Source organism: Spermophilus citellus, assembly GCF_964194105.1.
Source record: "Spermophilus citellus genome assembly, chromosome: 10".
Lineage (NCBI taxonomy): Eukaryota > Metazoa > Chordata > Mammalia > Rodentia > Sciuridae > Spermophilus > Spermophilus citellus.
Genome location: NC_138197.1, coordinates 86,268,966 through 86,283,879, shown reverse-complemented (window position 1 = coordinate 86,283,879; position 14,914 = coordinate 86,268,966). Strand labels below are relative to the sequence as shown.

At 35.6% G+C, this 14,914-nt stretch overlaps 1 protein-coding gene across 1 annotated transcript in view; it reads left to right on the top strand.

The window, feature by feature from the left end:
- The window catches only part of GRIP1 (glutamate receptor interacting protein 1), a gene marked incomplete at its 5' end in the record, with an annotated part of 251,102 nt that overhangs the window by 127,049 nt on the left and 109,139 nt on the right, over nt 1-14,914 (top strand). The window contains 2 exons of the mRNA XM_081310350.1: nt 798-873; nt 2,939-3,084. Coding sequence (XP_081166476.1) covers nt 798-873; nt 2,939-3,084 — 222 coding nt within the window. The remainder of the gene's footprint in view (nt 1-797; nt 874-2,938; nt 3,085-14,914) is intronic.

The window sequence follows — 14,914 nt, the reverse complement described above, 5'->3', positions numbered from 1 at the left end:
GCATTGGGCTCAATTGTCAAGTGCCCCTGAGTTCAATCCCTAATACAAAAAAAAAAAAAAAAAAAAACAGAAAAGGTATGGTGGGTAAATATTAGCATGACTCTTAAGACATTTTGGCATGGATGGGATGTGAGCTACTCTGAGATCAATGGAGATTACCAGGAAAATCAGGAAGTGGAGCTGATAGCACAAAAGGAGTCTCTCTGTTTAGTGCTGGAGAATTACTTCATAACCTGATGGAATAGAACTTTGGATGTTAAAATAAGCTTTTAGATGGTGAACGGACTTATTTTTCTAATAACATAAGTGACAGATTCTAAAAATTTGACCCTCTGAACAATAGAACTTGTACTCATAGGAAAAAAAAAAGTGATGCTCTGGCCTGAACATAGGAGATTTCAATTTCCATTCATTAAACACATTCCATAAGAAACAAGTAAGACCTTTGAGGCCATTGTTATATGTGAGAAGGCAAATTTTGCATGTTTTCTTCCCTATGTCAATAAATATTCTGCAGTTTCTCAGCTGGCATTTTGTAAATGAGCTTTTCTTAATGGCAACAATGAACATATTATTATTATTATTTAGGGGGTACCAGGGTACCTGAACTCAGGATTACTTGACCACTGAGCCACATCCCTAGTCCTGTTTTGTATTTTATTAGAGACAGAGTCTCACTGTTTCTTATCACCTTGATAAATTGCTGAGGCTGGCTTTGAACTCACAATCCTCCTGCCTCCGCCTCCCAAGCTTCAACGATGAATATATTTTAAAGCTGTATTCCTTTTCTTTGCTAGGGGGAGCCCATGATGATAGGAATAAATCTCGCCCAGTTGTGATAACATGTGTTCGTCCTGGAGGGCCTGCTGACAGGTAAACTTCATCTTTCTGTGTTATTGTCCAAAACAGATTAAATAGAGTTGGAGACTTTGGCATAGAATTTGATTTATAGAATTTGGAGAGAATAGAAAAGATCTCTTAGACATCTTTCATAGCAAAGATAGATATTACATAAATATGTTAGAATGTGAAAACTAAAAGAGTTTGAAATAATAATGTTTGTCTCTAGATTCGGCATTTAGCATACTTTATCCCCGGCAAGTAACTTGGTTCTGAGCTCAATTTCCTCCACTGTAGACGTTGACAATAATACCTGCCTTTTGGGTCTGTTACCTTTTATCAAAGGTCTGAGATGCACGGTTCCTTCAGGGGGGCTTTCATATAGGAGGGACTTATGACAGGCATCTGGCCCCTCAACTGCTACCCTCCCGACCTGGAGGCCCAGATTGGTTAAGTCACATGCCAGCTATTAAGAAGAACCAGGTCGTGGTTGTTTGATTTTTGTAATTATTTGGCATTCTTATCACTATTGGTATTACCTCTAGATAATGACATTCATGTCAGAATGGAAGTGACTTTTAGCAAAATGGAAGGAATTTTGCCAGGAAGTTTTCACTTCCTTCAATTTCTTTTCCTTGAGAATTTGAATATGTGAAAAACAAGTGCCTTCAGCCTTCACATCATAAGTCTTGTTGGGTCCCAGGTAAACTCACAGTTTAGGTGTCTCTGGACATACTTATCTCTGTATTATTTTCCCACAGCAAAAGTCAACTGCATAATGATGGAGGAACACACTCCTGCCATGATATATCATTGCAAGATGGGAGGAAAATCTGTCTCTCTGTTTCAGACCAGAGAGAAATAGAAATTATAATAATAAATGCAATTTATTAAACACATACTGTGTGTCAGGAACTGTGCTAACTTCTTGGCCAACACTGTCTTATATTTTTAGCCTTAAAACCATCTTGTGAATGAGATATTTTTATTGTATCTCAGCTGGCCAAATGGAGGGCCCAGATGGTTAAGTCACATGCCAGCTATTAAGAAGAACCAGGATACAAATTCAGGTTTATTTTCCTCAAAGCGTTTGCTGTCGGCTCACTTTTAAGAAAGATGATATTTCATATAAAGAGAGGAGGGAGACACTGTGCTAGGGAATATGTGCCTTTGTAAAGGATAGCACAAAGTTAAAACCTCCAGGGAAGTTTTCCCTTTTTCTTTCTCATTTCTCTCTTAGGAATTATTCTTTCTGATGAAAATAGACATCTGTTCATTTCTTATCAACATTTAGGGTTAGGGTTAACAAGAATATCAAAAACAGAGCGTAAGTTTGTGAGCAATACATTATCAAATTAGCTTAGGAGTCAAGGAAACCTAAGTGTTAACGAGAAAAACTTAAGAGTCAAAATACTTGGTTGCCTAAGTGAAAGGTGTCTAAGAGATCTTTTGGGTAGGGAGGCTGTAATCCTGAAGGCACCCTGGTTCTGCCTCTATCATGTCACTAACATCCTGGTGTCATCTCCCAGTGCCTGAAGACTGGTCACAACAGGGAAAATACAATTTGCCTGCTTCTTCCCAGAAATATGAGACTGAATTCATTTATTGATTGCCAAACAGCCTTATAAATCATTAGGGAAATTTACAGAGTAGTGCAATTTCTCACCAGCATTCCCCATTCCACTTGGGTTCACTGGTAATAAATTGAATGAAATTAAGAAGGCTTTTCTGCTCACCTGACTTTGGGAAAATAGGTGAATGCTATTTCCTGGGTACTAATAAATCAATTTTAGACTTTCAGGCAAAAACCTAGAAAAGAAAAAAATATGCCTTTCTTACTTTTGTACTCAAGACTTAACTCTGAGTAACTAGATTACCCGCTAATGTCTGGTTATCTTTTCATTACTGATTTTTGTATTATAGCAATTTTCCTTGCAGGGCTTCCTCTTTACACTCTTACTGTGATACCTGAGGCTTACAAAGAATGCAAATGGGATGGATGGCAGCACATGTGTGGAAGAATGGCTTTGGCTAAGTGACTATTAATACTAAGCATTATGCTACATTAATCAAGACCTTGCCTTTATTTTCCCTTTAGAGAGGGCACTATCAGACCTGGAGACAGGTTGCTCAGTGTGGACGGAATTCGGCTTCTTGGAACCACACATGCTGAAGCCATGAGTATTCTTAAACAATGTGGACAAGAAGCAACGCTGCTGATAGAATACGATGTCTCAGTAATGGGTATGTTGGAATCCCAAGCGTGTGCTCTCTTAAGCTCTAGATCATGTCAATGTCCATCCCTGAAAACCCACTGTACATAAGTGCATATTTTTCGGCCCTCCTGGAGCAGACAGAATTGCATCAATACTCTATCATTGTAGTCTGAGTTCAGGAAAAGGTGTGGTACTTTTCAATGGTGTTGAGTAGAGTTCTCATGTTCTATAATAATGTCTCATTCTGTGGGTATCTCTCATCCAGCAGTCAACTGTTCTGTATGGATTACCCTTGGCAGCAAAGTATCCAAAATCACAAAAAAAATAGTGTTATTAACTAAAGGATTGCTACTGTTGCTTTTTTTTATTCCTTTTCTTTTATTTTTTATTTTTTTTATTGGTTGTTCACAACATTACAAAGCTCTTGACATATCATATTTCATACATCTTTTAATATTTGGAGACTGGCAGCAGTGGGAGATTCTTTTCCTTCTTATGTAACTTGACAATCTGAAACCAGCTAATCAGAATTAATAGAAATGATCATTTATTTTATGTTAGACTCAAAGACAAGATAAAGGAAGAGCACATATAGCAACATTTGAAAGATGATATATCATGAGCTCTGTAATGTTTTGAACAATCAATAAAAAAATTAAAAATTGAATGCAATTTTTTTTCATTAAAAGGGGATTCTAATAGAAAGGGACTACTCCTAAACTCATACAAAATTAGCAAAATGTTCTAATTTGGCTTCTAAATGTTTGGAGAATCAAACAGGTGTGTGTGTGTGTGTGTGTGTGTGTGTGTGTGTGTGTGTATGCATTCTGAGGAAGAAAAATAATGAAGGAATGGATTTGACCTGGAAATTGAAACTTAAATCAATTTGTTGCAGGTAATCCTTCCAATTATCAGACTTGATTATGTAACCTGGCTTTGCCAGCCAATTTTATGCTGATAAAATATAGGAAAGAAAAAGAGACTAATTCTATAACTGCAAACTCCTTTATGTCCTAATCTATATGATTCATATAGAACAATGTCATTTGAGAGTATTCATAATCTGTTTGCTGACCTTCAATGTCTTAGAGAGGTATGAAGTTTTCTGACAAGCATAAAATCTGAGATTTAAGGAGTTTTTAGCATGGCAAATGGTATGATATGGTCTTGACATGAAATTTTCACAAATCAATGTTCCCTTTTTTACTTTCCTTCCTTCCTTTGTCTCCTCTTTTGTTTTCTCCCTTTTCACTTTATTTCTTTTGTTATATGGCATTTGAATTTGATTTTAGTAGATGATTTTGGTTTTGTTTTCAATGCTTCTGATCTCCAGTTATTGATTGAACCAAGTCACTTGATTTTCCTCTGCTTTCTTTGTCAAATGGGAACTAACAATGCCTATTTGCAGGGGCAGTTATGAAGATATTTTAAATGTGACAAGTAATTAACATTAAAAAAAATAGATGTTGGACATATTTAACTCATTCAGTCTAAAAACATTTATAAGCTAAATGGCAGGTATCAAGAATGCAGAAGTAATACACAAAACTGACCTGGTCCTTACCCTTTGAGGACCGCAAGGTAAGAAGAACAGCAAACAAGAATATTGCCAAGTAACAAGCACTCATGAAGTTTAGTTATTATGAAGAGTATGGGCAGGATTCTGTACTAGAGAATAAGGGTAGGCACAGGTAAGGATTGGCAGGTGCTTTAAATAGAATGACAGACTAAAAACCAAAGCTTTAGTAGAAACCATATCCCATACTGAAGACAACAAATATCTGAAAGGTCTGAGCATTACACTTCAGAGAAAAAAACTCCCCTTCTGAGATTAATACCATATCAAAGGAGTCTGAGTTCATGTTTCAGCATTGCCAAGGTTCTTTCTCCAACTCACGCTCACCCTCCAAATGACACCTGGCAATCTTTACAGCCCAGTGTTTCCATTTAGCCCCCTTAATGTAAGGATAGGAAGGAAACTCCTTGAGTTCCTCAAGGTGGCTGGATATAAGATCAGCATACAAAAATTAGTTTTGCTTTTCTGTATTACAGCCAAAAACAGAAAATTAAATTGTTAAGATACTTTTATAATAGCACTAAAATCATAAGTTTCTATAAGAAATAGATCTAACCCAAGTTGTTTGAACCCATTATACATATACACATATACACATTCATATACATAAAAGAATACTTAAATACCTGATGATCTAGATCATGTTCTTAGATGGGAATGTTAGTATCTAAAAAGATTCAGTTTCTATCAAATATATCCATATATTCAATTTTATTCAAAATCTCAAAAAAAATGATCTTTGGAGTTATAAGAACAAGCTGTTTCTAAGATGATAGAATGAATCAGACCTGACTTTTCCTATGTTTACATATGAATACACAATCAGTGTAACACCACATCACGTACAACCACAAAAATGGGCTGTATACTCTATGTATGTATGTCAAAATACTCTCTACTGTCACATATATTTTAAAGGAACAAGTGAAAAATTTAAAAAGAATAAGCCATTTCTAAAATGTACATGGATTTAGAAAAGGGAGAAGGGACATAAAGCCAAAATGTTTTTGAGACCATATGAAGGGAGAGAATCTTTTTCTACCCAATATCAGGTCTCATTCTAAAATTGTTCCTTTGAGTTTATGCAATAATAACATGGGGTAATAGAGAGACTAGTAGAAGAGGACAGCATGCCTAGAAACAGACCACTGTAGATTGAAAACAGAAGTATGCTTATACAACCCTGGGGAAAATTTGAACTAGCCAGTAAATGATGCTGAGGCAATTAATTAGCCACATGACAAAAATGATATTAAATTCCTACTTCAGGTCAGGCCCAAAATGAATTCTATACTTACTTATTTAATCTCCAACAGATTGCTATCATAAATAACTTTAAGGAATATTTTTATACCCAAATCTTTGTCTGCATTTATGATTTCAAAAGACAAATGGCATATTTGTTTTATACGTAATTTCAAATTGTTCTCCAGAAAGTTTGTACTGTTTTACATTACTATTGGCAACATTCAAAATGAACCTATCTCAGTAGAGCTTGTCTACATTGAATATTATCATTTTTAATATATCTTATTGTTAGAAGAAATTCTATTTTTGTTTACACTTTTAAAATAGTCTAGTCAGGTGAATAAATTTTCATATGAATCCTAGTCATTTTCATTTTCTATTGTCTGTTTATATCCCTCATTCATTTTTCTATTGAAATTGCTTTTAGTTTTTTATTATTCTGTATTAACTTACATTGACTATTTTTATGTTAAGGACACTAGGTATTAGTTTTTTGTAAAAACTTTTCTCAGTCCATAGTTATTTATGGATTTGTAATCAGATACCCTCCATCACACTCATGGAAAGCTAAATAGACACAATTTTTTCGGTAGTAAACTTTAATATCCTACCTCAGACACAAACTCAGTAATGTCATAGAGTTAGTTATGTTTCTCAGATTTTCTTGCCTGAGATGGACTCTCTTTACGTCATGGCAGAAAGACCTTATCAGCCACAAGTCTACTTATCTTGAGAGTTCATGATGACAGAGAAAGAAACAAGATCAAATTTCTCAGTGATTTTCAATGACTTAGCTTGGGGCAGATACTGACCACTACTTTAACCACTGTGTCCAGAGATACTGTGCACTCTTTACTCCTATGGTAGGGGAGTTTCCTTTGCTTCATGTCTTCACCAGTATTTGGAATAATGTGTCCATTTCATTTTAACCATTCTGATGGGCATGTGGTATCTCATTGTGAATGCGGTGTACATCCCCTAAATGAATAACTATATGGAATACCTTTTCATTTACCAGTAGGGCATGCTTTTTGCTTTGATTTACTTTTAGTACTTTCATTTATTTACATGCTATTATAAGAACACAAATTATCTCCTGGGAAGCGTTGTATATGTGTGCACGTGCATGTGTGTGCATGCAAAATAGATATCAATATTTCAACCCTGGAAGTACATATATTTTTAAATAAATCTCAGGTCATAAATTTTAGAAAGTTCAGTGATCTGTTTTGAAAAAGCTATTGGCACTATTAATTTTATTAAGTAAAGCTGAATTTAGTCTGATAACATTTTAAGGAAATATGTGGGAAGAATAAGTTTGAAGAAAACAGTAGTTCAATTTTGGATCTGTTAAGTGTGAATTCTTGCTAGAATTTGGGAAATGATGTGTTTGGATCATTATATTTCCTAAATGTTCATTAGAATACTTATTTTGCTTAAACCTTTGCTGAAAATATTTCCAAAATGTTTCTGAGAATGTATGTTCAGTTAGATATTTGAAGCTTTGGTGAAGTCACTTGACAGTTATGTCAGGAACGTTTTCTGAATGTCAGTCCCTAGGCCAGTGTTACAGTATCGAGAGATTTAGAAGATGATATCAAATCTGTACTGACTGGTAACTTGCTCTGAATCTTTTAAAATTACCTGATTCTCTAAAAATTTGCTTTTTGTTTTGTTTTCTTTTACAACTCTTTGTATGGAAGAGCCACAGAAAGCAGTCAATAAAAAGTGGGATTCTTCTTGGGCAGTAGTTGTAGCTCAGAGGTAAAGCACTTGCCTCCCAAGTGTGAGGCACTAGGTTCAATCCTAGCACCATATAAAAACAAATAAAGGCTCACATTGAGTCCATATACAACTAAAAACCCAAAATTTTTTAAAAATGGAATTCTTGTTAGTTGTATTAAACAAAGCTCACTGTTGTGTAATTTAAATGAGCTTTCTTACTAAGAACCAGTTAATGTCTGCAGTGATCTTAGCAGATTTTGAATGTAAACAACAAATTATTGTAGTTGATAATAAAGTTGGACAAATAGCTGTTTCTCCCAAATGCCCTGAGCTTTCCCACTGTAGTGCCCAATGTCTAGCTTTACCATATGTGGTCCTTTCAAAAACAAGCTATACATTTGTAGGCCTGGATGAAAGCCACTTCCTTGTTGGTTCTGCTGTTACCTGGATCACTATCTCATTTTCTGTCCCTCTTGAGAAGTATCACTTTCTTGGTACCTCTTGAGGAAATTGATATATTTTTTTTTGTCTTGGTTGCCTGTGTGTTTCTGTTGTGACACTAGGTTCCCCATGTTCTGTGGAAACACTAACCAAATCATCTTTATTTCCTTGTTTCCATGACACCTCACATGGAGCCTTCAGTCACACACAGAAGGTTCTTAATGATAATTGTGAATTGGACCATGTGTTCACCCATAAATTAGCAATCCTTACGACCAGTCATCATTAAATGGGTGTGTGTAGAATGTGGCAAAACATTAATGATCTTGCTGTATGTTCAAAGAGCAGTTACTTCATGATTTGTGATCCGACTTACATTGCAGAATGACATCACAAATCCTAAAATCATAACACTTCCGAATCTACCTATTGTATGTTTCTGAATTCCTCTAAGTCTCTGACTCTCCCTTTAACTGTCACTTTCTCTACTCATCTTCGAACATTTCCTTATGTTTACTTTGACGGTACCAGCAAGCAAAACGAAAGATACTGGAAAAATAAAAGCAAAAACCTTTAGCCTTTCTCTAAAAATGCACCCGAGTGGGCTGGGGTTGTATGTAGCTCAGTGGTAGAGCACTTGCCAGACACATGTGTTCAATCCCCAGCACCACATAAAAAATAAATAAAATTTTTTACAAAGGTATTGTGTCCATCTACAACTGAAAAAAAAAAGTATTTTAAAAAAATGCCATAGGGTTTTGACATCTTTGTCCCCATTACATAGATAGTCCTTCCTCATAGGCATTGAATTCTGAGCAAACAGAAAATAGTCATTTCCAAGTTATTGTTTTATCAAGGATGGATTTGGATGTGATGAGCCCTCAAAAGTTATGAATATATAATAAAACATATAGATCTATTATAGATCTGTTATAATGATAAATATAGATCTATTTGCTTTGCATTTTACTCTTTTGGAATGTTAAGATCAAGATATGAAACTTCCATAAGTGAATTTTCAATCCCAAGTTCCAAGAGTAAATTAGCATTTTTTGTATTTTCTTCATTGATTTCTTTAAAATAATCTCCGTAAAGCAAAAGGAGTTTTCAAGGCCTGCCGAAGTACTTATAACATAACACATGTTCTTCCTAGAAAATATCATAAGTGGAAGACCAGAGGGTTCCACAAAAAGCCTATTGTCTTTAAATAGCAATAGTCTTTTATTTAGAGTGTTGGTTTTCTAAGATAAAAGTTAGATGTTCTATTCGTTCTCCTTTTTTATATAAAAAAATGAATTTTTGTAGAATACTCTTTACTGTCACCTACATCATTCCTTTTTACAAATACAAACTCAGAGCCACTTATCATATGTGAATAAGGAATTTCCCTAAATTAGAAAACAGTATGCTTTTTCTTTAACTTTTATTTTGCTAGTTTAGAATAGGGCATGCTTTAAATTTACTTTTGTATTACGGTACAACACAAATAGAAAAGTGCTGAAATCTTATTTACACAGCTTGTTAAATTTCCACTTGTGTATTGTCCATTCAGATCAGGAAATAGAACATACTTATTATCACCAAAAGTCCCACCATGGCTCCTCCCAATCGCTACCCACTCTGTTCCCAAAATGTAACCTTTATTTTGACTTGTTAAACCAGAACTTTATTTTGCTGAGCTTTAAGTTCTATATAAATTGAATCATATGGCACATTTCTTTGGTGTCTTGATTCTTTTACCCACATTATGTTTGTGAGATGCACTCATATCATTGCCAATAGTCAGAGTTCATTACTATTATTGTATAGTATTCTATTGTATATAACAATTTTGAATACCTTCCTGTTGATGGTCATTTAAATATAGTCCAGTTTGAGATTTCTGAAATAATGTTATTATAAGCATTCTAATATATGTCTTCTGGTAAACTACATATACACTTTTGTCAGATCATATCTAGGAGTGGAATTTCTAGATTGTGTTAACTTTCCATTACAAATACCCAAGATAAGTCGACTTCTAATAGAGAAAAGGGGGCCAGGGTTGTGGCTCATTGGTGGAGCTCTTGCCTAGCACATGTGAGGCACTGGGTTCAATCTTCAGTACCACATAAAAATAAATAAATAAAATAAAGGTATTGTGTCCATCTACAACTAAAAAAAATATTTTAAAAAATAATAAAATAAAGAGAAAGGCTTATTTTGGCTCACAGTTTAGAGTTCTAGTCATGATCAGTTGGCCTCATTGCTACAAGACCTATGGCAAAGCAGCACATCATGGCAGAGAGTGCATGGTAGAACGAAGCTGCCCACCTCAGGCCAGGATGTGAAAGAGGAGAGGAAATGATCAGGGTCCCACATCCTTTTCATGGCATATTGCCAGTGACTGGGTAGTCTCCCACTAGACTCTATTTCTTAAAGTCTCTGCCATCTCCCAATAGCACCAGACTGGGAACTAAGCCCTTAGTGGGCTTTGGGGGTTTTTCTAGATCCAAACCATAATATAGGCCATAAGTCACATGTATGCTCAATTTTGGTAGAGACCCACAAAGTTTTCAAAGTGGTGGTAGCAGTTGGCACTCCATTAACAGTTTTGCTTCCTCCACACTGTCATCAGCACTTGGTATCGTCAGTCTTTTTCACTTTAACCATTGTAATGGTTGTGTGGTGGTAGTTCTTTATGGTTTTAATATATGTTTACCAGATGGATAAGTATGTTGAACTCCTTTTCAGTATAGGCCATATTCTTTATGATGTGTCTATTCAATTATTTTGATCCATTTTTTCTATCAGAAACTGTATTGTTGTTATTGGTTAGTATGATTTACATTTTGCAAATACAAGCACTTTTTTGATTAATATGTGTTACAAACTACCTTAACTACGAAATGTAAAATAAGGGTCAATTTGAGGAGATATGAAATATAATGTTCCAAAAAAAACTTCACCAGGTTGTTTTAGGAAAATTTTTTTCAAGTATTAGACATGGATAAATCTAGAAGAGGGTATAAAACTTTACCTCATTTGCTCTCCAGCATTCAAGTAGATGATGCCATTGGATTTTAGGACTGTATTCATTTTCTATTGCTGTGTAGCAAAACACCACAAACTTGGTGGCTGAAAACAATGCCCTTTATTATCTCACAGCTGTGTAGGTGAGATAGGCAAAGTGACAGCAGGTTAAGCCCTTACCCAGAGGCTCTGGAAAAGAATTCACCTCTGAGCTGATTCACAGTATTAGCAGAATCAGGCTCTGGGAATTGAAGTTCTAAGGTCCTCATCTCTTTGCTGGCTGTCAGTCACAACCACCCACACCTTTCTTACATGGCCTACTCCATCTTCAAGCAGGAATGGGTGTATTGAGGTTTCCCACATTTTAAATCTCTCTGATTCCCTCTCCTACCTTTCTGTTCTACCGCTAACTGGAGAAAGTTCTCTTTTTAAGAAGTCATTTCATTACATTCTGTCCACCCAGACAATTTCTTAAAGATCAGTTATGCCATACAACATGATACACTTCATCAGTGAAACAGAATCTTATTGACAAGATTCTGAGGTTAGGTTGTAGAATCTTTGGGGAATGAATTCAGAAATTCTATATACCACAAGGATTACCTACTGAAGCCAAGAAGATACAAGAGCAGACTAGAAAGAATTGTCAGCTGTTAGAAGTCTAAAACAACTTTGTAGAAATGATCAGCTACTCACTTCAGTACCTAGCAAAGTGTCTGTGGCATAAGCTCTCAGTTACATTTATTAAATAAATGAGTGAATACCTTTGGAGGTTTCCTTTTACCCTTACATCAGTTGCTGCATGTTGTATCATCTTTACCTGAATATTCTTGAACAAATAAACTGATACAACATCTCAAAACTGTATACATTATATATGAAGTGCATCTAGAATAGGGAAAATAAATAATTTTCCATTTTGATGTCAGCTCTGATTAGCTGACAGTGGCCAGCTGAAGCACTATGTTAAGGATTTTGAAGTTTGACCCAAGCTCCGTGGACAAGAACATTGTGATCTCTTACATTTTGTACCTGAGTACTACAGGTACATGTGATGACACGTGTAATTATACCCATCTAGAGATCCAAGAGGCACTTCAGCCTCTAGTCCAAAGAACTAGTGCATAGGTAATTCAGTTTGAGAACCCGGCTCTCAAACTGAATTATCTATGCACTAGTTGAAAAATTTCACATGCACATTTGAAAAATATGCACATTTTGAAAAATAAAACCCTTATGATCCTTTTACTGTCACTGTATCACTTTTCCCTACAACTGCGCATATTAGTCCATGGTTTCATACCCTAAAGCACAGGGAGCAAATTGTGGAGGGCATGGCCACAGGACATGTATTCTTTGGTCTTCAAACTATTTTTGAAAAGTCAGAGTTATTTTTCAACATTTAAAACTATAGGAAGAGGAAGGATGAGATGTGCGTCAAGGACAGCAGGAGATGGTCAGTCTACATTTACTAAATCAGGTAGGATGGCAGAGGTTTCCTGCTAGGTACCCTGGTACTACTGAAAAAGGAAGTGTAGGGTCTGTTAAAAACAACAAATTGCATAATTTGATTTTTAATGTTCTATGAGATATCAAGAAGGAAGTAACAAAAAGAGGCAGAATGAAAAGTTGTAAAGTTTCAGATTTATTACATCAGAAACTACTGTGAAGAAGTATATTGAAGGAGAAGAAAAAACGGGCTGAGCTCAAAACTGAAACTCAGGAAAACTGGCATTTAAGTGGTGGACTGAGAAAAAGAAGCCTGCAAATCAGACTGAAGTCATAGCTTTCTAAGTGTATAGCCTTGGGCAAGACATTCTGCCTCAGTGAACTTCAATTTCCTCAACTTGTAACTTGAGGATGATAATGCATAGTTCACAGGACAGGTAACCATCTTGCATGGCCATGTGGACACTCAGGTTCAACTAAGTACAATAATTCTTAAATCCTGGCTTGAAAATTTCTTTTTATAAAAAGTAAATTCTTTTTATAAAAAAATTATTTTTATAAAAAGTAAAACCTCTAGTTTAAACCCATTTAAGGTGGTTACAGCTAAACCCACTATCTAAAAAGAGAAAGCTGGTCATTTCCTTGTTAATCACATCAATCCCAACAGTCCCATGACAGTTACAAATTTTCCAAAGATTACTTCCCAACATCCCTATCACAGGCACAAGGCCAGAGTGCTGCTGTGAAGCCATTAACTGTAAGGATTTTGATCTTGGCATTCTGAGACATTTAAGAAATTAATGGAAAGTTGCTTAAAACTCTCTCATTTTCAGACCATATATGATGCTTCTAAAATTAAATGTGTTCTTTAAGGGGAAAATTAGCCCTTTAATTTTAACATATTTTAGAAAGATGAAAAGCTGACAACTCTGTCGGGGGCAGTCTCTCTGCGTAGTAAGTTTCTTTGAGGTCATGTACATGTATTGGGTAGACTAAAATGGCTTTTCCTTTTGAGAACAGTAGCAGGCAGGCATTTCTGTTGATCATAAGGTCAGTGTGTGGTCATCTTTTATAGACTGACACCAAACTACTTATCAAGATTACCTGTCCCTGTAGCTATATACTAACTTCATACTCCTTTTTGTAAAATGAACTTTAATCTTTCACTAGGGAGAAATTATTGTTCTCTGTACCTTCCATTAGCTGTTCTCATGTATAACATAGCATATAACTTACAAAGAAACAAAAGTTTGCAGGATTCCCTGTCAAACATGCAACTATTCTCTTTACCACATATTTTAGCTATCTTTGCACAATAGCAGTTACTTAAGTATTTACTATGTAGTAAAATTATTTTTTTTCAGAATAAAATTTCAGGTTAACTCCAACAGGCATACTACTAAGGGAATACACTCTATTACTACTTTTCTCTGTGGCTTCAACAGTGAAAGTAGCTACCAGATGCCCCAGCTGAATAATTCAGGAGAATGCAATCACTCATTATAATCATACCCACTGTAATCTCCCTGCCTCATCTTAGACCTTATACCTGCCAGTCTTTATAACTGCAGTTATAATGATGGAAACAGTCCTGAAACTGTCTTGAGGTCTGGAGGTCACAGCATTTTGGTAAAGACCCTCTGGTTTATTTTTAAGATAAGCAAAGAATTTCTCAATGGTGAATTCTCAGAAATACGTTGAGATCATAATTTTAATGTAAATTTCATTGAGAATACACCAATATTCTGCATCCTAGTTTCCATTACCCAAAGATACTTTGTTGATAGCAATAAAACAGGAAATGGGAAAACCAGCAGACTTTCCTCTGATCTCTATGGAGGCACCATGGCTCAGCCAGAATCCCACTTGAAACCACCATGCATCTAATAGAGTCAGACACAAGGAATATTGAGTGATTGACTGTTACACAGGCCACCTCTTCTACAGAATTGTTTTATTTTAAAACAAGTAAAATGCAAGTTGTCTATTCAAAAATTCTTCCATCAGCCTCCTCATCTTTCTTGTCCCTGAAAACACTCTCTTACAACTTGACATCTATTCCCACAATTTCCACCATCATCTCTTTTTGGACATGCTCCTGTTAGCCATAAAATAAAGTTTAGAATTTTTATTCTGACAGTAAGACTCTGAGCTTTCCCTGGCCGACCTCTCCAAGTGCACTTCTGTTGCACGTCAGCCACACATGCACTTAATGATTCATAGCCCAGGTTTATTCATGTGTGTGTGTGTGTGGTTTTCATCCTATTTGGAGGCATAGTAGTGCTGTGATTAAGAAGACCCAGGTTTGAATCCTTTCTCTGGAACTTACTAGATGTGTGATTTTTCTAAGCCTCCATTTTTCCATTTGTATGGGATTAGTCGTAGTAGCTCCTTCCTGTGGCTACTC